Source organism: Xenopus tropicalis, chromosome 1 (genome assembly GCF_000004195.4).
Source record: "Xenopus tropicalis strain Nigerian chromosome 1, UCB_Xtro_10.0, whole genome shotgun sequence".
NCBI classification, from domain to species: domain Eukaryota; kingdom Metazoa; phylum Chordata; class Amphibia; order Anura; family Pipidae; genus Xenopus; species Xenopus tropicalis.
In genome coordinates, this window is record NC_030677.2 from 217,377,682 (window position 1) to 217,403,303 (window position 25,622).

Below are 25,622 nucleotides of genomic sequence, written 5' to 3' on the forward strand. Positions count from 1 at the left end.
AGCTAAACTGGCCGGCCCTCCGCTCTCCCTATGCTAATGCAGAGGCAGCAGAAAGTAGAGAGCGCCGCGGATTGCTAGCCGCCAAGGCTAGCTAAACTGGCCGGCCCTCTGCGGCCCTCCGCTCTCCCTATGCTAATGCAGAGGCAGCAGAAAGTAGAGGGCGCCCTGTATTGCTAGCCGCCAAGGCTAGCTAAACTGGCCGGCCTTCCGTGGCCCTCCGCTCTCCCTCCGCTCTCCCTCCGCTCTCCCTCCGCTCTCCCTCCGCTCTCCCTCCGCTCTCCCTCCGCTCTCCCTCCGCTCTCCCTCCGCTCTCCCTCCGCTCTCCCTCCGCTCTCCCTCCGCTCTCCCTCCGCTCTCCCTCCGCTCTCCCTCCGCTCTCCCTCCGCTCTCCCTCCGCTCTCCCTCCGCTCTCCCTCCGCTCTCCCTCCGCTCTCCCTCCGCTCTCCCTATACTAATGCAGAGGGAGCAGAAAGTAGAGAACATTGAGGATTGCTAGCCAGTGATCGCTTCTCGGCCTTTTGGCTCAGACCAAGTGTAGGACTGAGTCAGAGGTGCCCGGAGACATTGCCCCTTGGCCTTGTGGCATCGACTTCGGTCTTAAAGGACAACTAAAGCCTAAAAAAGAATATGGCTAGAAATGCTCAGCTATGTGTTTTGGGCCCTTGTACCAGCCCAAAGCCACCAACGCTCTATAGAAATAAAAATCCATGCTCCTGAAGATGCCCACAGTAGCTCTCCATCTTTTGCCTTGCCCATCTACTGCACATGCTCAGTCTGCTCTTGGCTGATGTCAGTGACCTGAGCTTAGGGATCGACTCACAATATTCCTCTTTCCCCTGCCGGGTTGCTCTAGCCACTGCCTGCCTAAACATGCATAGAAGCCAACCAATCACAGTCCTGTCTGGCTCCTCCCTAAAAAACTAAAGCCCTGCTCTGGCACTTTGCTTGGGGTGAGACTTTGGCTAGATCCATATTGTGTGACTGAATTCAGCACAATTATTTAAAATCTAAAAATAGGTTGATTCTATCACTTATATACCATAGAGTGAAAGCACCATATACCCCTCCCACATAGGGGACAAACATAACAAAACACACAACTTATTGTATACAAAGCAAAGTCAATGGAGATTCCTGCACTGAGCAGTTATTATATAGAGAACACAAGTTATGGCTAAAGTTCCAGTTACTTTGCTTATACAAAACAGCCCCTCTGAGAATAAACTGCCCCATTGCAAAGGCTTTTCTATAAGTAACATATTGATTTGCATCTTATGATCTCCCCCATGTCCAATGTACAGAGCATTATTGGCTTTAGTTGTTGAAATACAAACCAATAACTTCTCAAAGTGTTAATGAAGCAGTTGCATGGGGGTGTGTGTGCATTACACACGGGGAGAGGCCAAACTGTGCCAGTAGGTGTATAGGCAGAACAACATGTACAGGGGAACCTCTGCACAAACACTGTGTTCCTTCCCAGGCATGCTGATTTGCAAAGTGACTGACACTGAGCTCAGAGTTTGTGTCTCACTATTATAAACAGGCTGTGCATGGAACCCCCAGGCTGTATGGCACCCCCAGGCTGCATGGCACCCCCAGTCTGCTCGGCAAATGTTTGCTTTGAAAAGTGCTTTGGTTGAGTTATAACTCTTAGCTTGATGTGGATGTCAATGTATGGTGCTTGTAGAGAAATAGCATCCAGAAGTTTATTTTGTAGGTTGAGGAAATTATGTACATGATGTGCTATAATCCCATGTGTATAATAGGGCAGCACTAGTTTATATGTACCTGTACCTATGATGCACCTGTGTCTCTGTGCCAATGGGATAATTTTTAGGTTCCACCTAGTTCTCTATGGAGGTTGAAGAAAAAAAATATATACACAAGAGCATCGACCAATGAGAATGCTGATTAGATTCCCAGCACTATATCAGCCATTTTGATATTATCTTACATATAGAGATAATTATATTATTTTTCCCATCATTATATGGCACAGGAATCAGACATGGGGATAAAGGGACAGACTTGTTCAGTGCTGGGAAACTGTGCTTATTGCTCCCAACTCCAATTGCAGGAACAGAGAACAGGGAGCCGGATTTACTCACATCAGCTGGGATTCTCATTGGAGGATTCTTTTGCATATTTATGCAGCCCCTGGCTTTGTGCTGTTGTTTTGATAATTTACTACATTCCCTAAGCTCCGCCTCCCAACAGCAGCCCAGGGCAAACTGAGCATGTGCAGGAGCCAGACCTTATAGAAGATGGTATAACAAAGTAACAAGATGGCGGCCCCCTGTGGACAACTTTGAAAGCATAAATCATTACTTTAATTAGGCTTCTCAACCTCTGGGCTTGTGCAGTAAGTTCAGAATGTTTATGTTTATGTTCAGTATATAAAATACAGCATTTCTAATGATTTTCTATTTTAGACTTTAGTTCTCCTTTAAGCCACATGCTGCTTTTGGGGGGCTTTCTATTCCGGGCAATGAGGAGTGATCACCCCTTGCTACAGTGGTAACCCTATTCTGAGGGGGAAGCTGGGAGCATTTCCAAGATGGCAGCGAGAGATGATTCGGTTCCTGTCTTCAGCAGGGTCAGGAATTCGGTCAGGATCGTCGCGGATGTGCCTTTGAATTTGGAGCAGAACCTGGCGTATGTCGTGCAGAGGATTCTGGAAGAATTTGGCAGAGTTTCCAGGAGAGAGACTCTTGCAATACAGGACTACCCCAAGCGTGGAGTGTTCGACGTTACCTTTGATGGCGAGGGAGTCTACAAAAGCTTCCTGAGCATTTTGGAAAAGAATCCGGAAGACCCGACGTTGAAAGGGTTTAAGTTTTTTCCGCACTTCGCAGAGGAAGAGGTTTTTCTTGTGGTTAAGTCATATTCACCTTTTGTACCACTGAAAGAAATAGAAGTGGTGATTGGTAGGTACTGCAAAAAGTTGTCTTTTGTAGGTAAAATCCTTAATGAGATGGGCATCTAGACATCAAAGTACCGCTTTAAGGCAGTTTTTCAGAAAGGTATGTATCCTCCTGCAAGATTTCGCTTGGGTACAGTTAATATTGACTGTTTTTTTAGCGGAATGCCAGAATTTTGCAAAATATGTCAACAGTACGGACACAAGACGGAAGGTTGCAATTCGTGTCAAAATTGTGGTAAGGAAGGTCATGTGATTTCGAATTGTACTTTTCCAAAAAAATGTAATTTTTGTCTTCAAGAGGGGCATTTATATGTTACCTGTCCTGGAAGGAAGGATAAGTCTGATGAGATCGCAAAGGTTGTTGAAGAGTTATCTTTGTTGGCGGAGTCAATCCCTATGTCTTCGAGTGAGGAAATTATTGGCAAAGCTTCACAAGAGGGCCCGGCTGTGAAGCGTGTAAAGCCAAAAGAGAAAAAGAGTAAAAAAGAACCTGAGGTTACGGAAAAACCTGAGGATACTGAAGTAAGTGCTTCTTCTGAATCTGTTGACGTTGTTGTTCAATCTCTTTCCAGAGGGGAGCAACTTTACCAGTTCTATAAAGGAAAGACTGACAAAGAAATTCAGGAAGGTCTATCTGAATGGTCGGATGAGGATGAACTCGCTGATATGAATTTGTGTATTAGGGACAGGCCTCAAAAAGAAATTAGGAAATCTGTGTTAGAATATATGAGAAATTTAACGTAAATTTAAAAAAAAATAAAAATAAAAGAAAAATGGTTTCGAAATGATTATGTAAAATAATTGGTAGGTTTCCTGCCTGGTTTACTTTATTACTGAGAGAAACCCTCCTCCGCTCTCCCTATGCTAATGCAGAGGCAGCAGAAAGTAGAGGGCGCCGCGGATTGCTAGCCGCCAAGGCTAGCTAAACTGGCCGGCCCTCTGCGGCCCTCCGCTCTCCCTATGCTAATGCAGAGGCAGCAGAAAGTAGAGGGCGCCGCGGATTGCTAGCCGCCAAGGCTAGCTAAACTGGCCGGCCCTCCGCTCTCCCTATGCTAATGCAGAGGCAGCAGAAAGTAGAGGGCGCCGCGGATTGCTAGCCGCCAAGGCTAGCTAAACTGGCCGGCCCTCTGCGGCCCTCCGCTCTCCCTATGCTAATGCAGAGGCAGCAGAAAGTAGAGGGCGCTGCGGATTGCTAGCCGCCAAGGCTAGTTAAACTGGCTGGCCCTCTGCTCTCCCTATGCTAATGCAGAGGTAGCAGAAAGTAGAGGGTGCCGCGGTTTGCTAGCCGCCAAGGCTAGCTAAACTGGCCGACCCTATGCTCTCCCTATGCTCTCCCTATGCTCTCCCTATGCTCTCCCTATGCTCTCCCTATGCTCTCCCTATGCTCTCCCTATGCTCTCCCTATGCTCTCCCTATGCTCTCCCTATGCTCTCCCTATGCTCTCCCTATGCTCTCCCTATGCTCTCGCAGAGGCAGCAGAAAGTAGAGGGCGCTGCGGATTGCTAGCCGCCAAGGCTAGTTAAACTGGCTGGCGCTCTGCTCTCCCTATGCTAATGCAGAGGTAGCAGAAAGTAGAGGGTGCCGCGGTTTGCTAGCCGCCAAGCTTAGCTAAACTGGCCGGCCCTCTGCTCTCCCTATGCTAATGCAGAGGCAGCAGAAAGTAGAGGGCACCGCGGATTGCTAGCCGCCAAGGCTAGCTAAACTGGCCGGCCCTCCGCCCTCCCTATGCTAATGCAGAGGCAGCAGAAAGTAGAGGGCGCCGCGGATTGCTAGCCACCAAGGCTAGCTAAACTGGCCGGCCCTCTGCTCTCCCTATGCTAGCTGCCAAGGCTAGCTAAACTGGCTGGCCCTCCGCTCTCCCTATGCTAATGCAGAGGCAGCAGAAAGTAGAGGGCACCGCGGATTGCTAGCCGCCAAGGCTAGCTAAACTGGCCGGCCCTCCGCCCTCCCTATGCTAATGCAGAGGCAGCAGAAAGTAGAGGGCGCCGCGGATTGCTAGCCACCAAGGCTAGCTAAACTGGCCGGCCCTCTGCTCTCCCTATGCTAGCTGCCAAGGCTAGCTAAACTGGCTGGCCCTCCGCTCTCCCTATGCTAATGAAGAGGCAGCAGAAAGTAGAGGGGGCCGCGGATTGCTAGCCGCAAAGGCTAGCTAAACTGGCTGGCCCTCCGCTCTCCCTATGCTAATGCAGAGGCAGCAGAAAGTAGAGGGGGCCGCGGATTGCTAGCCGCCAAGGCTAGCTAAACTGGCCGGCCCTCCGCTCTCCCTATGCTAATGCAGAGGCAGCAGAAATTAGAGGGCTCCGCGGATTGCTAGCCGCCAAGGCTAGCTAAACTGGCCGGCCCTCTGCTCTCCCTATGCTAATGCAGAGGCAGCAGAAAGTAGAGGGGGCCGCGGATTGCTAGCCGCCAAGGCTAGCTAAACTGGCCGGCCCTCCGCTCTCCCTATGCTAATGAAGAGGCAGCAGAAAGTAGAGGGCGCCGCAGATTGCTAGCCACCAAGGCTAGCTAAATTGGCCAGCCCTCTGCGGCCCTCCACTCTCCCTATGCTAATGCAGAGGCAGCAGAAAGTAGAGGGCGCCGCGGATAGCTAGCTGCCAAGGCTAGCTAAACTGGCTGGCCCTCCGCTCTCCCTATGCTAATGCAGAGGCAGCAGAAAGTAGAGGGCGCCGCGGATTGCTAGCCGCCAAGGCTAGCTAAACTGGCCGGCCCTCCGCTCTCCCTATGCTAATGAAGAGGCAGCAGAAAGTAGAGGGCGCCGCGGATTGCTAGCCGCCAAGGCTAGCTAAACTGGCCAGCCCTCCGCGGCCCTCCGCTCTCCCTATGCTAATGCAGAGGCAGCAGAAATTAGAGGGCTCCGCGGATTGCTAGCCGCCAAGGCTAGCTAAACTGGCCGGCCCTCTGCTCTCCCTATGCTAATGCAGAGGCAGCAGAAAGTAGAGGGCGCCGCGGATTGCTAGCTAAACTGGCCGGCCCTCTGCGGCTCTCCCTATGCTAATGCAGAGGCAGCAGAAAGTAGAGGGCGCCGCGGATTGCTAGCCGCCAAGGCTAGCTAAACTGGCCGGCCCTCCGCTCTCCCTATGCTAATGCAGAGGCAGCAGAAAGTAGAGGGCGCCGTGGATTGCTAGCCGCCAAGGCTAGCTAAACTGGCCGGCCCTCCGCGGCCCTCCGCTCTCCCTATGCTAATGCAGAGGCAGCAGAAATTAGAGGGCTCCGCGGATTGCTAGCCGCCAAGGCTAGCTAAACTGGCCGGCCCTCTGCTCTCCCTATGCTAATGCAGAGGCAGCAGAAAGTAGAGGGCGCCGCGGATTGCTAGCTAAACTGGCCGGCCCTCTGCGGCTCTCCCTATGCTAATGCAGAGGCAGCAGAAAGTACAGGGCGCCGCGGATTGCTAGCCGCCAAGGCTAGCTAAACTGGCCGGCCCTCCGCTCTCTATATGCTAATGCAGAGGCAGCAGAAAGTAGAGGGCGCTGCGGATTGCTAGCCGCCAAGGCTAGCTAAACTGGCCGGCCCTCCGCTCTCCCTATGCTAATGCAGAGGCAGCAGAAAGTAGAGGGCGCCGTGGATTGCTAGCCGCCAAGGCTAGCTAAACTGACCGGCCCTCTGCTCTCCCTATGCTAATGCAGAGGCAGCAGAAAGTAGAGGGTGCCGCGGATTGCTAGCCGCCAAGGCTAGCTAAACTGACCGGCCCTCCGCTCTCCCTATGCTAATGCAGAGGCAGCAGAAAGTAGAGGGCGCCACGGATTGCTAGCTGCCAAGGCTAGTTAAACTGGCCGGCCCTCCGCGGCCCTCCGCTAATGCAGAGGCAGCAGAAAGTAGAGGGCGCCGCGGATTGCTAGCCGCCAAGGCTAGCTAAACTGGCCGGCTCTCCCTATGCTAATGCAGAGGCAGCAGAAAGTAGAGGGCTCCGCGGATTGCTACCCGCCAAGGCTAGCTAAACTGGCCCTCCCTCTGCTCTCCCTCTGCTCTCCCTCTGCTCTCCCTCTGCTCTCCCTCTGCTCTCCCTCTGCTCTCCCTCTGCTCTCCCTCTGCTCTCCCTCTGCTCTCCCTCTGCTCTCCCTCTGCTCTCCCTCTGCTCTCCCTCTGCTCTCCCTCTGCTCTCCCTCTGCTCTCCCTCTGCTCTCCCTCTGCTCTCCCTCTGCTCTCCCTCTGCTCTCCCTCTGCTCTCCCTCTGCTCTCCCTCTGCTCTCCCTCTGCTCTCCCTCTGCTCTCGCAGAGGCAGCAGAAAGTAGAGGGCGCCGCGGACTGCTAGCTGCCAAGGCTAGCTAAACTGGCCGGCCCTCCGCTCTCCCTATGCTAATGCTAATGCTAATGCTAATGCAGAGGCAGCAGAAAGTAGAGGGCGCCGCGAATTGCTAGCCGCCAATGCTAGCTAAAATGGCTGGCCCTCTGCGGCCCTCTGCTCTCCCTATGCGATCGCTTCTTGGCCTTTTGGCTCAGACCAAGTGTAGGACTGAGTCAGAGGTGCCCAGGGACATCGCCCCTTTGCCTTGTAGCATCGGCTATCAGCCTTAAAGGACAACTAAAGCCTAAAAAAGAATATGTCTAGAAATGTTTAGCTATGTGTTTTGGGCCCCTGTACCAGCCCAAAGCCACCAAAGCTCTATAGAAATAAAGATCCATGCCCCTGAAGATGCCCACAGTAGCTCTCCATCTTTTGCCTTGCCCAACTACTGCACATGCTCAGTCTGCTCTTGGCTGATGTCAGTGACCTGAGCTTAGGGATCAACTCACAATATTTTTCTTTCCCCTGCCTGCTTGGTCTGGTCATTATTAAACTAGCCAACCAATCACAGTCCTGTCTGGCTGCTCTCTTAAAAACTAAAGGCACTTTGAGCTTGGGGAGAGACTTTAGCTGAATCCTTAGTGCGGCTTCTCTTTCCACCTTGTAATGATCCCAAATACTGAGCTGTGTAACAAATATAAGTTACAAAGGTTGGAAACAGAGGCAGAAGCTGTGTCAAAAGTTTCAGTCACTTTGCTGTTACAAACAGCCCCTCTGGGAATAAACTGCCCCATTGGAAAGGTTTCTCTGTATGTAACACAGTGAGTGTATCTGCCCCTTACACTCCCCCCCCCCAGGGCTAAGGTACAGAATATTATTCACTTTAGTGCCCATCAGCCCAATAACTTCTCTGTATGTAACACAGTGAGTGTATCTGCCCCTTACACTCCCCCCCAGGGCTAAGGTACAGAATATTATTCACTTTAGTGCCCATCAGCCCAATAACTTCTCTGTATGTAACACAGTGACTGTATCTGCCCCTTACACTCCCCCCCAGGGCTAAGGTACAGAATATTACTCACTTTGGTACCCAAGAGACCAATAACTACTCTCAGTGTATATGAAGCAGTTGCATGGGGGTGTGTGTGCATTACACACGGGGAGAGGCCAAACTGTGCCAGTAGGTGTATAGGCAGAACAACATGTACAGGGGAACCTCTGCACAAACACTATGTTCCTTCCCAGGATGCAAAGTGACTGACACTGAGCTCAGAGTTTGTGTCTCACTATTATAAACAGGCTGTGTATGGCACCCCCCGTCTGTATGGCACCCCCCCGTCAGTATGGCACCCCCCGTCTGCTCAGCAATCCTTTGCTTTGGTCAGTGTAATGTGAGTATAAGAGAAAGTCATTTGTAGAAGGATAGAATTCTGAATGTGTTTATATTAGAAAAAGCCCCAATTATCTCCTGAGCTGATATTTTGGGGGATGGGGATGTCACAACCTCAGGGCCGTGAGTTCCCAGACATAGGGCAGGACCCAAAGAGCAAACAGTTGGTATCACAGGATGAGGCGTTTATTGGAGAAATGGCAAGTAGCCATCAGCAGGTTCCCATAAGCCAGTAGGTGGTAGCCAGCCTGCACTCTTGTTCCTTAGGGAATAGGGAAATACACACAGTTGGGGGGAATCTTCTTGCCGCAGCTAAGGTAGATTCCAGGGGAACACAGGGGAGGGGGTCCTGCCGTAGCTAAGGTTACACCCCAGACAAAAGGCTGCTTGGAACTCTTGGCAGCCACCTTTGTAGCCAGAAAGGGAGCAGCCCCTGTCGTAAAACCAAAACAGGATTTGGCTCCTTCTGCCAACCCAAAGGCAGCTTCCAGAGGGGCCAATCATAGCTAATCCCACTGGGCCTATGGGAAGCCACCTAGGGAGCATGCCCAGTTCAGTCTTTTGCATTTACTAGACAGAGCACTGCTCTCACAAGGGGTAACTATGTGTATTGTGTCACTATGGGGTCTGGCTTTGTGTGCCCTCACAATAGGGGCAATTACATGGGGAGGGCCAGACAGAGCCGGCTGGCTACACACAATACACACCTAGATGAGATTAACCTACACAATGCATTTGCTACAACAGGTAGGAGGGGGGCAGGGGGTACATTTCAGCATAAACAGAAATATCTAATAGTTTCATCCAACTTATACAGTTGGTTATGTCACAGGGGATATGGGAATATTTGGGAGTCTGTAAACAAGTTATGTCTAAATACTGAGCTAAAGCTTGTTTGTATTGATATCCTGTAATAAACTGTGTATAATAGGGCAGCGCTAGTTTATATGTACCTGTACCCATGATGCACCTGTGTCTCTGTGCCAATGGGGTCATTTGTAGGTTCCACCTACTTCTCCATGGAGGAAAAAAATATATACACAAAAGCACTTACCAATGAGAATGCTGATTAGATTCCCAGCACTATATCAGCCATTTTGATATTATCTTACATATAGAGATAATGATGGCATTTTCCCGTCATTATATGGCACAGGAATCAGACATGGGGATAAAGGGACAGACTTGTTCAGTGCTGGGAAACTGTGCTTATTGCTCCCAACTCCAATTGCAGGAACAGAGAACAGGGAGCCGGATTTACTCACATCAGCTGGGATTCTCATTGGGGGATTCTTTTGCATATTTATGCAGCCACTGGCTTTGTGCTGTTGTTTTGATAATTTACTACGTTCCCTAAGCTCCGCCTCCCAACAGCAGCTCAGAGCAAACTGAGCATGTGCAGGAGCCAGATCTTTTAGAAGATGGTATAACAAAGTAACAAGATGGCAGCCCCCTGTGGACAACTTTGAAAGCGTAAATCATTATTTTAATTAGGCTTCTCCATCCCTGGGCTTGTGCAGTAAGTTCATAATGTTTATGTTTATGTTCAGTATATAAAATACAGCATTTCTAATGATTTTCTATTTTAGGCTTTAGTTCTCCTTTAAGCTACATGCTGCTTTTGGGGGGCTTTCTACCCTGGGCAACGAGGAGCGATCACCCCTTGCTGCAGTGAGAACCCTAACCCGTGGGGGAAACTGCGAGATGGCTACGAGTGAGGATTCGGTTCCAGTCTTCGTGAGAGTCAGGAATTCGATCAGAATCGTTGCTGTGGATCCTTCGAACGCCGAGCAGAATCTGAAGTATGTGGTGCAGAAGGTTCTAGAGGAATTCGGCAGAGTCTCCAGGAGGGAAATTCTCGCTATTCAAGACTACCCGAAGAGAGGAGTGTATGATGTTACCTTCGATGGAGAGGGAGTCTTTCGGAGCTTTATGAGTATCCTGGAGGGAAACTTGGCTGATCCGAGATTGGAAGGATTTAAACTTTTCCCACATTTTGCTGAAGAAGAAGTCTTCTTGGTGGTGAAATCTTATTCACCGTTCGTGCCGCTAAAAGAGATTGAAGCGGTCATTGGCAGGTACTGTAAAAAGCTTTCTTTTGCAGGTAAAATTTTGAATGAGTTGGGCATTTGGACTTCCAAGTACCGTTTTAAAGCAGTCTTTGAGAAAAAGGGTACGTATCCCCCTGCAAGATTCCGGCTGGGTACGGTAAATATCGATTGCTTTTTCAGTGGGATGCCAGATTTCTGCAAACGGTGTCGGCAGTACGGTCATGTTACAGACGGTTGTGTTCTGTGTCCAAATTGTGGTAAGGAAGGCCATGAGGTTGTGAACTGTTCTCTTCCGAGAAAATGTCATTTTTGCCTACAGGAAGGACATTTATATTCAAAGTGTCCGCAGAGGAAAGATAAACCTGAAAAGATTGTAAAACCTGCTGGTAAGTTAACTATTGTAGAATCAGTGACCTCTGGAGAGGAGTCGGAGCCAAGACAAGTTTCACAGGAGGGCCCTACTGTGAAGCGTACAAAGAAAGAGGAAAAGACAAAGGAAGATGGAAGTTCTGGAAGCAGTAGAGTAAGTACGCCTGCTAAATCTAGTAAATCTGTTTCTAAGTCTGTTTCTAAGTCTCTTTCTAAAGGTGAAAAGTTGTATCAGTATTACAAGGACAAGCCAGACAGAGAAGTTCGAGAGTTTTTTGAAGAATGGTCGGATGAAGAGGATTTTGATAGAATTAAAGGACAAATGAAAGGACTGACTCAAAATGAAATAAGGGAAATGGTACTGGGTCATATTAGGAATTTAAAGTAATTTTAAAATTTAAAATAACAAAAATTTAATAAAATTTAAAAATTGGTTTTTCTGTGATGTTGTAAAGTAATCAGTGGGTTTTCCTACGAAGTTGCTTTATTACTGAGTTAAAACCCTCCCTATGCTAATGCAGAGGCAGCAGAAAGTAGAGGACGCCGCGGATTGCTAGCTGCCAAGGCTAGATAAACTGGCCGGCCCTATGCTCTCCCTATGCTCTCCCTATGCTCTCCCTATGCTCTCCCTATGCTCTCCCTATGCTCTCCCTATGCTCTCCCTATGCTCTCCCTATGCTCTCCCTATGCTCTCCCTATGCTCTCCCTATGCTCTCCCTATGCTCTCCCTATGCTCTCCCTATGCTCTCCCTATGCTCATGCAGAGGCAGCAGAAAGTAGAGGGTGCCGCGGATTGCTAGCTGCCAAGGCTAGCTAAACTGGCCGGCCCTCCGCTCTCCCTATGCTAATGCAGAGGCAGCAGAAAGTAGAGGGCGCCGCGGATTGCTAGCCGCCAAGGCTAGCTAAACTGGCCGGCCCTCTGCGGCCCTCTGCGGCCCTCCGCTCTCCCTATGCTAATGCAGAGGCAGCAGAAAGTAGAGGGCGCCGCGGATTGCTAGCCGCCAAGGCTAGCTAAACTGGCTGGCCCTTCGCGGCCCTACGCTCTCCCTATGCTAATGCAGAGGCAGCAGAAAGTAGAGGGCGCTGCGGATTGCTAGCTGCCAAGGCTAGCTAAACTGGCCGGCCCTCCGCGGCCCTCCGCTCTCCCTATGCTAATGCAGAGGCAGCAGAAAGTAGAGGGCGCCGCGGATTGCTAGCCGCTAAGGCTAGCTAAACTGGCCGGCTCTCCCTATGCTAATGCAGAGGTAGCAGAAAGTAGAGGGTGGCGCGGATTGCTAGCCGCCAAGGCTAGCTAAACTGGCCGGCCCTCCGCTCTCCCTATGCTAATGCAGAGGCAGCAGAAAGTAGAGTGCGCCGCGGATTGCTAGCCGCCAAGGCTAGCTAAATTGGCCGGCCCTCTGTGGCCCTCTGTGGCCCTCCGCCCTCCCTATGCTAATGCAGAGGCAGCAGAAAGTAGAGGGCGCCGCGGATTGCTAGCCGCCAAGGCTAGCTAAACTGGCCGGCCCTCCGCGGCCCTCCGCGGCCCTCCGCGGCCCTCCGCTCTCCCTATGCGGATTGCTAGCCAGTGATTGCTTTTTGGCATTTTGGCTCAGACCAAGTGTAGGACTGAGTCATTGGGTGCTGAAGGACACCTCTCCTTGGCCTTTGGGCATCGGTGGGTAACACCACCTTAAAGGACAACTAAAGCCTAAAAAAGAATATGGCTAGAAATGTTTAGCTATGTGTTTTGGGCCCTTGTACCAGCCCAAAATCCCCAAAGCTATATAGAAATAAAGATTCATGCCCCTGAAGATGCCCACAGTAGCTCTCCATCTTTTGCCTTGCCCAACTACTGCACATGCTCAGTTTGCTCTTGGCTGATGTCAGTGACCTGAGCTTAGGGATCGACTCACAATATTTTTCTTTCCCCTGCCAGCTTGGTCTGGTCACTATTAAACATGCATACTAGCCAACCAATCACAGTCCTGTCTGGCTGCTCTCTTAAAAACTAAAGGCCTTTTGAGCTTGGGGTGAGACTTTAGCTGAATCCTTAGTGGGGCTTCTCTTTCCCCCTTGTAATGATCCCAAATACTGAGCTGTGTAACAAATATAAGTTACAAAGGTTGGAAACAGAGGCAGAAGCTGAGACAAAAGTTCCAGTCACTTTGCTGTTACAAACAGCCCCTCTGGGAATAAACTTTCCCATTGTAAAGGTTTCTCTGTATGTAACACAGTGACTGTATCTGCCCCTTACACTCCCCCCCAGGGCTAAGGTACAGAATATTACTCACTTTAGTGCCCATCAGCCCAATAACTTCTCTGTATGTAACACAGTGACTGTATCTGCCCCTTACACTCCCCCCCCAGGGCTAAGGTACAGAATATTACTAGCTTTAGCACTGGGGCTTGTTTTTTTTTTTTTTTTTTTCTTTTATATCCAACCACACAACAGACCAATAACTACTCTCAGTGTATATGAAGCAGTTGCATGGGGGTGTGTGTGCATTACACACGGGGAGAGGCCAAACTGTGCCAGTAGGTGTATAGGCAGAACAACATGTACAGGGGAACCTCTGCACAAACACTATGTTCCTTCCCAGGATGCAAAGTGACTGACACTGAGCTCAGAGTTTGTGTCTCACTATTATAAACAGGCTGTGTATGGAACCCCCAGTCTGTACGGCACCTCCAGGCTGTACGGCACCCCCAGGCTGCACATCTGCCCTTTGCTTTGGTCAGTGTAATGTGAGTATAAGAGAAAGTCATTTATAGAAGGATAGAATTCAGAATGTGTTTATGTCAGAAAAAGCCCCAATTATCTTCTGAGCTGATATTTTGGGGGGATGGGGATATGGGAATATTTGGGAGTCTGTAAACAAGTTATGTCTAAATACTGAGCTAAAGATTGTTTGTATTGATATCCTGTAATACAATGTGTATAATAGGGCAGCACTAGTTTATATGTACCTGTACCCATGATGCACCTGTGTCTCTGTGCCAATGGGATCATTTGTAGGTTCCACCTAGTTCTCTATGTAGGTTGAAGGAAAAAATATATACACAAAAGCATTGACCAATGAGAATGCCAGCACTATATCAGCCATTTTGATATTATCTTACATATAGAGATAATGATGGCATTTTCCCGTCATTATATGGCACAGGAATCAGACATGGGGATAAAGGGACAGACTTGTTCAGTGCTGGGAAACTGTGCTTATTGCTCCCAACTCCAATTGCAGGAACAGAGAACAGGGAGCCGGATTTACTCACATCAGCTGGGATTCTCATTGGAGGAAGCTTTTGCATATTAATGCAGCCACTGGCTTTGTGCTGTTGTTTTGATAATTTACTGCATTCCCTAAGCTCCGCCTCCCAACAGCAGCCCAGAGCAAACTGAGCATGTGCAGGAGCCAGATCTTATAGAAGATGGTATAACAAAGTAAAAAGATGGCGGCCCCCTGTGGACAACTTTGAAAGCATAAATCATTATTTAAATTAGGCTTCTCAACCCCTGGGCTTGTGCAGTAAGTTCATAATGTTTATGTTTATGTTCAGTATATAAAATACAGCATTTCTAATGATTTTCTATTTTAGGGTTTAGTTCTCCTTTAAACTGTTCAGTGGGCCCCTGGTGTTCATATTTAGGGTGTTTTATCTTGGTACCTAATGCTATGTGGGAGATAAGATGCTGGAAACTGGAAGCTTTGAGTGGATTTTGCCACATGCTGCTTGGGGGGCTTCTATTCCGGGCAATTGAGGAGTGATCACCCCTAGCTACATGGTAACCTATTCTGAGGGGGAAAGCTGGGAGCATTTTCCAAGATGGCAGCGAGAGAATGATTCGGTTCCTGTCTTCAGCAGGGTGCAGAATTCCGGTCAAGGATCGTCGCGGATGTGCCTTTGAATTTGAGCAGAAACCTGGCGTATGTCGTGCAGAGGATTCTGGAAGATTTGCAGAGTTTCCCAGGAGAGAGGACTCTTGCAATACAGGACTGACCTCCAAGCGTGGAGTGTTCGACGTTACCTTTGAATGGCGAGGGGTTAACAAAAGCTCCTGAGCATTTTGGAAAAAATCCGGAAGACCCGACGTTGAAGGGTTTAAGTTTTTTCCGCACTTCGCAGAGGAAGAGGTTTTTTCTTGTGGTTTAAGTCAATATTCACCTTTTGTCCACTGAACAGAAAAGAAGTGGTGATTGGTAGGTACTGGCAAAAAGTTGTCTTTGTAGGTAAAAATCCTTAATGAGATGGGCAATCTAGACATCAAAGTACCGCGCTTAATAAGGCAGTTTTTCAGAAAAGGTTATGTAAATCCTCCTGCAAGATTCGCTTGGGTACGTTAATATTGACTGTTTTTTTAGCGAATGCCAGAATTTTGCAAAATCAATGTAACAGTAACGGACAAAGACGGAAGGTTGCAATTCGTGTCAAAAATTGTGGTAAGGAAGGTCATGTGATTGAATTGTACTTTCCAAAAAATGTAATTTTTGTCTTCAAGAGGTGGCATTTATTATGTTACCTGTCCTGGAAGGAAGGATAAGTCTGATGAGATCGCAAAGTGGTTGTTGAAAGAGTATCTTGTGGCGGAGTCAATCCCATGTCTTCGAGGAGGAAATTATTGGCAAAGCTTCAACAAGAGGCCCCGGCTGTAGAAGCGTGTAAAGCCAAAAGAGAAAAAAGAGTAAAAAAGAAACCTGAGGTTACGGAAAAACCTGAGATAACTGAAGTAAGTGCTTCTTCTGAATCTGTTGAGACGTTGTTGTTCAATCTCTTTCCAGAGGGGAGCAACTTTACCAGTTCTATAAAGGAAAGACTGACAAAGATTCAGGAAGGTCTATCTGAATGGTCGGATGAGGATGAACTCGCTGATATGAATTTGTGTATTAGGGACAGGCCTCAAAAAGAAATTAGGAAATCTGTGTTAGAATATTGGAGAAATTTAACGTAAATTTAAAAAAAATAAAAAAGAAAATGGTTTCGAAATGATTATGTAAAATAATTGGTAGGTTTTCCTGCCTGGTTTACTTATTATACTGAGCGAACCCTCCCCGCCTCCTATGCTAATGCAGAAGGCAGCAGAAAGTAGAGGGCCGCGCGGATTGCCTAGCCGCCAAGGCTAGACTCGGGCGGCCCTCTGCGGCCCTCCGCTCTCCCTATGCTAATGCAAGAGCCAGCAGAAAAGTAGAGGGCGCGCGGATTGCTAGCCGCCAAGGCTAGCTAACTGGCCGGCCCTCCGCTCTCCCTATGCTAATGCAGAGGCAGCAGAAAGTAGAGGGCGCGCGCGGATTCTAGCCGCCAAGGCTAGCTAAACTGGCCGGCCCTCGCGGCCTCTCCGCTCTCCTATGCTAATGCAGAGGCAGCAGAAAGTAGAGGGCGCTGCGGATTGCTAGCCGCCAAGGGCTAGTTAAACTGCTGGCCTTGCCTCCCCTATGCTAATGCAGAGGTAGCAGAAAGTAAGAGGGTGCCGCGGTTTGCTAGCCGCCAAGGCTAGCTAAACTGGCCGACCACTATGCCTCCCTATGCCTCTCCCTATGCTCTCCCTATGCTCTCCTATGCTCTCCCTATGCTCTCCCTATGCTCTCCCTATGCTCTCCCTATGCTCTCCCTATGCTCTCCCTATGCTCTCCTATGCTCTCCTATGCTCTCCTATGCTCTCGCAGAGGCAGCAGAAAGTAGAGGGCGCTGCGGATTGCTAGCCGCCAAGGCTAGTTAAACTGGCTGGCGCTCTGCTCTCCCTATGCTAATGCAGAGGTAGCAGAAAGTAAGGGTGCCCGCGGTTTGCTAGCCGCCAAGCTTAGCTAAACTGGCCGGCCCTCTGCTCTCCCTATGCTAATGCAGAGGCAGCAGAAAGTAGACGGGCACGCGGCATTGCTAGCCGCCAAGGCCTAGCTAAACTGGCCGGCCCTCCGCCCTCCCTATGCTAATGCAGAGGCAGCAGAAAGTAGAGGGCGCCGCGGATTGCTAGCCCACCAAGGCTAGCTAAACTGGCCGGCCCTCTGCTCTCCCTATGCTAGCTGCCAAGGCTAGCTAAACTGGCTGGCCCTCCGCTCTCCCTATGCTAATGCAGAGGCAGCAGAAAGTAGAGGGCCCGCGGATTGCTAGCCGCCAAGGCTAGCTAAACTGGCCGGCCCTCCGCCCTCCTATGCTAATGAAGGCAGCAGAAAGTAGAGGGCGCCGCGGATTTGCTAGCCACCAAGGCTAGCTAAACTGGCCGGCCCTCTGCTCTCCCTATGCTAGCTGCCAAGGCTAGCTAAACTGGCTGGCCCTCCGCTCCCCTATGCTAATGAAGAGGCAGCAGAAAGTAAGAGGGGGCCGCGATTGCTAGCCGCAAAGGCTAGCTAAACTGGCTGGCCCTCCGCTTCCCTATGCTAATGCAGAGGCAGCAGAAAGTAGAGGGGGCCGCGGATTGCTAGCCGCCAAGGCTAGCTAAACTGGCCGGCCCTCCGCTCTCCCTATGCTAATGCAGAGGCAGCAGAAATTAGAGGGCTCCGCGGATTGCTAGCCGCCAAGGCTAGCTAAACTGGCCGGCCCTCTGCTCTCCACTGCTAATGCAGAGGCAGCAGAAAGTAGAGGGGGCCGCGGATTGCTAGCCGCCAAGGCTAGCTAAACTGGCCGGCCTCCGCTCTCCCTATGCTAATGAAGAGGCAGCAGAAAGTAGAGGGCGCCGCAGATTGCTAGCCACCAAGGCTAGCTAAATTGGCCAGCCCTCTGCGGCCCTCCACTCTCCCTATGCTAATGCAGAGGCAGCAGAAAGTAGAGGGCGCCGCGGATAGCTAGCTGCCAAGGCTAGCTAAACTGGCTGGCCCTCCGCTCTCCCTATGCTAATGCAGAGGCAGCAGAAAGTAGAGGGCGCCGCGGATTGCTAGCGCCAAGGCTAGCTAAACTGGCCGGCCCTCCGCTCTCCCTATGCTAATGAGAGGCAGCAGAAAAGTAGAGGGCGCCGCGGATTGCTAGCCGCCAAGGCTAGCTAAACTGGCCAGCCCTCCGCGCCCTCCGCTCTCGCCTATGCTAATGCAGAGGCAGCAGAAATTAGAGGGCTCCGCGGATTGCTAGCCGCCAAGGCTAGCTAAACTGGCCGGCCCTCTGCTCTCCCTATGCTAATGCAGAGGCAGCAGAAAGTAGAGGGCGCCGCGGATTGCTAGCTAAACTGGCCGGCCCTCTGCGGCTCTCCCTATGCTAATGCAGAGCAGCAGAAAGTGAGGGCGCCGCGGATTGCTAGCCGCCAAGGCTAAGCTAAACTGGCCGGCCCTCCGCTCTCCCTATGCTAATGCAGAGGCAGCAGAAAGTAGAGGGCGCCGTGGATTGTAGCCGCCAAGGCTAGCTAAACTGGCCGGCCTCCGCGGCCCTCCGCTCTCCCTATGCTAATGCAGAGGCAGCAGAAATTAGAGGGCTCCGCGGATTGCTAGCCGCAAGGCTAGCTAAACTGGCCGGCCCTCTGCTCTCCCTATGCTAATGCAGAGGCAGCAGAAAGTAGAGGGCGCCGCGGATTGCTAGCTAAAACTGGCCGGCCTCTGCGGCTCTCCCTATGCTAATGCAGAGGCAGCAGAAAGTAACAGGGCGCCGCGGATTGCTAGCCGCCAAGGCTAGCTAAACTGGCCGGCCCTCCGCTCTCTATATGCTAATGCAGAGGCAGCAGAAAAGTAGAGGGCGCTGCGGATTGCTAGCCGCCAAGGCTAGCTAAACTGGCCGGCCCTCCGCTCTCCCTATGCTAATGCAGAGGCAGCAGAAAGTAGAGGGCGCGTGGATTGCTAGCCGCAAGGCTAGCTAAACTGACGCGGCCTCCTGCTCTCCCTATGCTAATGCAGAGGCAGCAGAAAGTAGAGGGTGCCGCGGATTGCTAGCCGCCAAGGCTAGCTAAACTGACCGGCCCTCCGCTCTCCCTATGCTAATGCAGAGGCAGCAGAAAGTAGAGGGCGCCACGGATTGCTAGCTGCCAAGGCTAGTTAAACTGGCCGGCCCTCCGCGCCCTCCGCTAATGCAGAGGCAGCAGAAGTAGAGGGCCGCGCGGATTGCTAGCCGCCAAAGGCTAGCTAAACTGGCCGGCTCTCCCTAATGCTAATGCAGAGGCAGCAGAAAGTAGAGGGCTCCGCGGATTGCTACCGCCAAGGCTAGCTAAACTGGCCTCCCTCTGCTCTCCCTCTGCTCTCCCTCTGCTCTCCCTCTGCTCTCCCTCTGCTCCCCCTCTGCTTCCCTCTGCTCTCCTCTCTCTCTCGTCTCTCTGCCTCTCCCTCTGCTCTCCCTCTGCTCTCCCTCTGCTCTCCCTCTGCTCTCCCTCTGCTCTCCCTCTGCTCTCCCTCTGCTCTCCTCTGCTCTCCTCTGCTCTCCCTCTGCTCCTCCTCTGCTCTCCCTCTGCTCTCCCTCTGCTCTCCCTCTGCTCTCGCGCAGAGGCAGCAGAAAGTAGAGGGCGCCGCGGACTGCTAGCTGCCAAGGCTAGCTAAACTGGCCGGCCCTCCGCTCTCCCTATGCTAATGCCTAATGCTAATGCTAATGCAGAGGCAGCAGAAAGTAGAGGGCGCCGCGAATTGCTAGCCGCCAATGCTAGCTAAAATGGCTGGCCCTCTGCGGCCCTCTCTGCTCCCCTATGCGATCGCTTCTTGGCCTTTTGGCTCAGACCAAGTGTAGGACTGAGTCAGAGGTGCCCAGGGACATCGCCCTTTGCCTTGTAGCATCGGCTATCAGCCTTAAAGGACAACTAAAGCCTAAAAAAGAATATGTCTAGAAATGTTTAGCTATGTGTTTTGGGCCCCTGTACCAGCCCAAAGCCACCAAAGCTCTATAGAAATAAAGATCCATGCCCCTGAAGATGCCACAGTAGCTCTCCATCTTTTGCCTTGCCCAACTACTCCACATGCTCAGTCTGCTCTTGGCTGATGTCAGTGACCTGAGCTTAGGGATCAACTCACAATATTTTTCTTTCCCCTGCCTGCTTGGTCTGGTCATTATTAAACTAGCCAACCAATCACAGTCCTGTCTGGCTGCTCTCTTAAAAACTAAAGGCACTTTGAGCTTGGGGAGAGACTTTAGCTGAATCCTTAGTGCGGCTTCTCTTTCCACCTTGTAATGATCCCAAATACTGAGCTGTGTAACAAATATAAGTTACAAAAGGTTGGAAACAGAGGCAGAAGCTGTGTCAAAAGTTTCAGTCACTTGCTGTTACAAACAGCCCCTCTGGGAATAAACTGCCCCATTGGAAAGGTTTCTCTGTATGTAAACACAGTGAGTGTATTGCCCCTTACACTCCCCCCCCCCCAGGGCTAAGGTACAGAATATTATTCACTTTAGTGCCCATCAGCCCAATAACTTCTCTGTATGTAACACAGTGAGTGTATCTGCCCTTACACTCCCCCCCAGGGCTAAGGTACAGAATATTATTCACTTTAGTGCCCATCAGCCGCAATACTTCTCTGTATGTAACACCAGTGACTGTATCTGCCCCTTACACTCCCCCAGGGCTAAGGTACAGAATATTACTCACTTTGGTACCCAGAGACCAATAACTACTCTCAGTGTATATGAAGCAGTTGCATGGGGGGTGTGTGCATTACACACGGGGAGAGGCCAAACTGTGCCAGTAGGTGTATAGGCAGAACAACATGTACAGGGGAACCTCTGCACAAACACTATGTTCCTTCCCAGGATGCAAAGTGACTGACACTGAGCTCAGAGTTTGTGTCTCACTATTATAAACAGGCTGTGTATGGCACCCCCGTCTGTATGGCACCCCCCCGTCAGTATGGCACCCCCCGTCTGCTCAGCAATCCTTTGCTTTGGTCAGTGTAATGTGAGTATAAGAGAAAGTCATTTGTAGAAGGATAGAATTCTGAATGTTGTTTATATTAGAAAAAGCCCCAATTATCTCCTGAGCTGATATTTTGGGGGATGGGATGTCACACCTCAGGGCCGTGAGTTCCCAGACATAGGGCAGGACCCAAAGAGCAAAACAGTTGGTATCACAGGATGAGGCGTTTATTGGAGAAATGGCAAGTAGCCATCAGCAGGTTCCCATAAGCCAGTAGGTGGTAGCCAGCCTGCACTCTTGTTCCTTAGGGAATAGGGAAATACACACAGTTGGGGGGAATCTTCTTGCCGCAGCTAAGGTAGATTCCAGGGGAACAAGGGGAGGGGGTCCTGCCGTAGCTAAGGTTACACCCCAGACAAAAGGCTGCTTGAAACTCTTGGCAGCCACCTTTGTAGCCAGAAAGGGAGGCAGCCCCTGTCGTAAAACCAAAACAGGATTTGGCTCCTTCTGCCAACCCAAAGGCAGCTTCCAGAGGGGCCAATCATAGCTAATCCACTGGCCTATGGGAAGCCACCTAGGGAGCATGCCCAGTTCAGTCTTTTGCATTTACTAGACAGAGCACTGCTCTCACAAGGGGTAACTATGTGTATTGTGTCACTATGGGGTCTGGCTTTGTGTGCCCTCACAATAGGGGCAATTACATGGGAAGGGCCAGACAGAGCGGCTGGCTACACACAATACACACCTAGATGAGATTACCTACACAATGCATTTGCTACAACAGGTAGGAGGGGGGCAGGGGGTACATTTTCAGCATAAACAGAAATATCTAATAGTTTCATCCAACTTATACAGTTGGTTATGTCACAGGGGATATGGGAAATATTTGGGAGTCTGTAACAAGTTATGTCTAAATACTGAGCTAAAGCTTGTTTGTATTGATATCCTGTAATAAACTGTGTATAATAGGGCAGCGCTAGTTTATATGTACCTGTACCCATGATGCACCTGTGTCTCTGTGCCAATGGGTCATTTGTAGGTTCCACCTACTTCCTCCATGGAGGAAAAAATATATACACAAAAGCACTTACCAATGAGAATGCTGATTAATCCCAGCACTATATCAGCCATTTTTGATATTATCTTACATATAGAGATAATGATGGCATTTTCCCGCATTATATGGCACAGGAATCAGACATGGGATAAAGGGACAGACTTGTTCAGTGCTGGGAAACTGTGCTTATTGCTCCCAACTCCAATTGCAGGAACAGAGAACAGGGAGCCGGATTATCTCACATCAGCTGGGATTCTCATTGGGGATTCTTTTTGCATATTTATGCAGCCACTGGCTTTGTGCTGTTGTTTGATAATTTACTACGTTCCCTAAGCTCCGCCTCCCAACAGCAGCTCAGAGCAAACTGAGCATGTGCAGGAGCCAGATCTTTTAGAAGATGGTATAACAAAGTAACAAGATGGCAGCCCCCTGTGGACAACTTTGAAAGCGTAAATCATTATTTTAATTAGGCTTCTCCATCCCTGGGCTTGTGCAGTAAGTTCATAATGTTTATGTTTATGTTCAGTATATAAAATACAGCATTTCTAATGATTTTCTATTTTAGGCTTAGTTCTCCTTTAAGCTACATGCTGCTTTTGGGGGCTTTCTACCCTGGGCAACGAGGAGCGATCACCCTTGCTGCAGTGAGAACCCTAACCCGGGGGGAAACTGCGAGATGGCTACGAGTGAGGATTCGTTTCCAGTCTTCGTGAGAGTCAGGAATTCGATCAGAATCGTTGCTGTGGATCCTTCGAACGCCGAGCAGAATCTGAAGTATGTGGTGCAGAAGGTTCTAGAGGAATTCGGCAGAGTCTCCAGGAGGGAAATTCTCGCTATTCAAGACTACCCGAAGAGAGAGTGTATGATGTTACCTTCGATGGAGAGGGAGTCTTTCGGAGCTTTATGAGTATCCTGGAGGGAAACTTGGCTGATCCGAGATTGAAGGATTTAAACTTTCCCACATTTTGCTGAAGAAGAAGTCTTCTTGGTGGTGAAATCTTATTCACCGTTCGTTGCCGCTAAAAGAGATTGAAGCGGTCATTGGCAGGTACTGTAAAAAGCTTTCTTTGCAGGTAAAATTTTGAATGAGTTGGGCATTTGGACTTCCAAGTACCGTTTTAAAGCAGTCTTTGAGAAAAAAGGGTACGTATCCCCCTGCAAGATTCCGGCTGGGTACGGTAAATATACGATTGCTTTTCAGTGGGATGCCAGATTTCTGCAAACGGTGTCGGCAGTACGGTCATGTTACAGACGGTTGTGTTCTGTGTCCAAATTGTGGTAAGGAAGGCCATGAGGTTGTGAACTGTTCTCCTTCCGAGAAAATGTCATTTTTGCCTACAGGAAGGACATTTATATTCAAAGTGTCCGCAGAGGAAAGATAAACCTGAAAAGTTGTAAAACCTGCTGGTAAGTTAACTATTGTAGAATCAGTGACCTCTGGAGAGGAGTCGGAGCCAAGACAAGTTTCACAGGAGGGCCCTACTGTGAAGCGTACAAAGAAAGAGGAAAAGACAAAGGAAGATGGAAGTTCTGGAAGCAGTAGAGTAAGTACGCCTGCTAAATCTAGTAAATCTGTTTCTAAGTCTGTTTCTAAGTCTCTTTCTAAAGGTGAAAAGTTGTATCAGTATTACAAGGACAAGCCAGACAGAGAAGTTCGAGAGTTTTTTGAGAAATGGTCGGTGAAGAGGATTTTGATAGAATTAAAGGACAAATGAAAGGACTGACTCAAAATGAAATAAGGGAAATGGTACTGGGTCATATAGGAATTTAAAGTAATTTTAAAATTTAAAAATAACAAAATTTAATAAAATTTAAAAATTGGTTTTTCTGTGATGTTGTAAAGTAATCAGTGGGTTTTCCTACGAAGTTGCTTTATTACTGAGTTAAAACCCTCCTATGCTAATGAGAGAGCAGCAGAAAGTAGAGGACGCCGCGGATTGCTAGCTGCCAAGGCTAGATAAACTGGCCGGCCCTATGCTCTCCCTTGCTCTCCCTATGCTCTCCCTATGCTCTCCCTATGCTCTCCCTATGCTCTCCTATGCTCTCCTATGCTCTCCCTATGCTCTCCCTATGCTCTCCCTATGTGCTCTCCCTATGCTCTCCCTATGCTCTCCCTATGCTCTCCCTATGCTCTCCTATGCTGCAGAGGCAGCAGAAAGTAGAGGGTGCCGCGCGGATTGCTAGCTGCCAAGGCTAGCTAAACTGGCCGGCCCTCCGCTCTCCCTATGCTAATGCAGAGGCGCAGAAAGTAGAGGGCGCCGCGGATTGCTAGCCGCCAAGGCTAGCTAAACTGGCCGGCCCTCTGCGGCCCTCTGCGGCCCTCCGCTCTCCCTATGCTAATGCAGAGCAGCAGAAAGTAGAGGGCGCCGCGGATTGCTAGCCGCCAAGGCTACTAAACTGGCTGGCCTTCGCGGCCCTACGCTCTCCCTATGCTAATGCAGAGGCAGCAGAAAGTAGAGGGCGCTGCGGATTGCTAGCTGCCAAGGCTAGCTAAACTGGCCGGCCCTCCGCGGCCCTCCGCTCTCCTATGCTAATGCAGAGGCAGCAGAAAGTAGAGGGCGCCGCGGATTGCTAGCCACATGTACAGGGGAACCTCTGCACAAACACTATGTTCCTTCCCAGGCATGCTGATTTGCATATGCAAAGTGACTGACACTGAGCTCAGAGTTTGTGTCTCACTATTATAAACAGGCTGTGTATGGCACCCCCAGTCTGTATGGCACCCCCAGGCTGCACATCTGCCCTTTGCTTTGGTCAGTGTAATGTGAGGATAAGAGAAAGTCATTTATAGAAGGAGAGAATTCAGAATGTGTTTATGTCAGAAAAAGCCCCAATTATCTTCTGAGCTGATATTTTGGGGGATGGGGATATGGGAATATTTGGAGTCTGTAAACAAGTTATGTCTAAATACTGAGCTAAAGCTTGTTTGTATTGATATCCTGTAATACAATGTGTATAATAGGGCAGCGCTAGTTTATATGTACCTGTACCCATGATGCACCTGTGTCTCTGTGCCAATGGGATCATTTGTAGGTTCCACCTAGTTCTCTATGTAGGTTGAAGGAAAAAATATATACACAAAAGCATTGACCAATGAGAATGCTGATTAGATTCCCAGCACTATATCAGCCATTTTGATATTACCTTACATATAGAGATAATGATGGCATTTTCCCGTCATTATATGGCACAGGAATCAGACATGGGGATAAAGGGACAGACTTGTTCAGTGCTGGGAAACTGTGCTTATTGCTCCCAACTCCAATTGCAGGAACAGAGAACAGGGAGCCGGATTTACTCACATCAGCTGGGATTCTCATTGGGGGATTCTTTTGCATATTAATGCAGCCACTGGCTTTGTGCTGTTGTTTTGATAATTTACTGCATTCCCTAAGCTCCGCCTCCCAACAGCAGCCCAGAGCAAACTGAGCATGTGCAGGAGCCAGATCTTATAGAAGATGGTATAACAAAGTAACAAGATGGCGGCCCCCTGTGGACAACTTTGAAAGCATAAATCATTATTTAAATTAGGCTTCTCAACCTCTGGGCTTGTGCAGTAAGTTCATAATGTTTATGTTTATGTTCAGTATATAAAATACAGCATTTCTAATGATTTTCTTTTTTAGGGTTTAGTTCTCCTTTAAACTGTTCAGTGGGCCCCTGGCGTTCATATTTAGGGTGTTTTATCTTGGTACCTAATGCTATGTGGGAGATAAGATGCTGGAAACTGGAAGCTTTGAGTGGATTTTTGGAAATGTCATCAAAATTGCCAACTTTAGGAAAGCTTTGCGGCTTGGTACTTTGGAGTAGAAAGACATGGGTACCCATTTTAGATTCGGGGGAATGTGTACTTTCCAAAAATATATGACTTTCTGGGGTGAATGTACTTTTT

At 49.5% G+C, this 25,622-nt stretch overlaps 1 protein-coding gene and 1 pseudogene across 1 annotated transcript; both read left to right on the forward strand.

The window, feature by feature from the left end:
- Positions 1 to 2,557: 2,557 nt before the first annotated feature.
- Positions 2,558 to 3,667, forward strand: LOC116412617 (annotated as a pseudogene).
- A 6,465-nt stretch (positions 3,668 to 10,132) lies between these two features.
- On the forward strand, positions 10,133 to 11,345 carry LOC116408366. The gene has a single exon (XM_031895139.1). The coding sequence runs from the start codon at positions 10,240 to 10,242 to the stop codon at positions 11,341 to 11,343; it is 1,104 nt and encodes a 367-aa protein (XP_031750999.1). The 5' UTR covers positions 10,133 to 10,239; the 3' UTR covers positions 11,344 to 11,345.
- Positions 11,346 to 25,622: the final 14,277 nt, after the last annotated feature.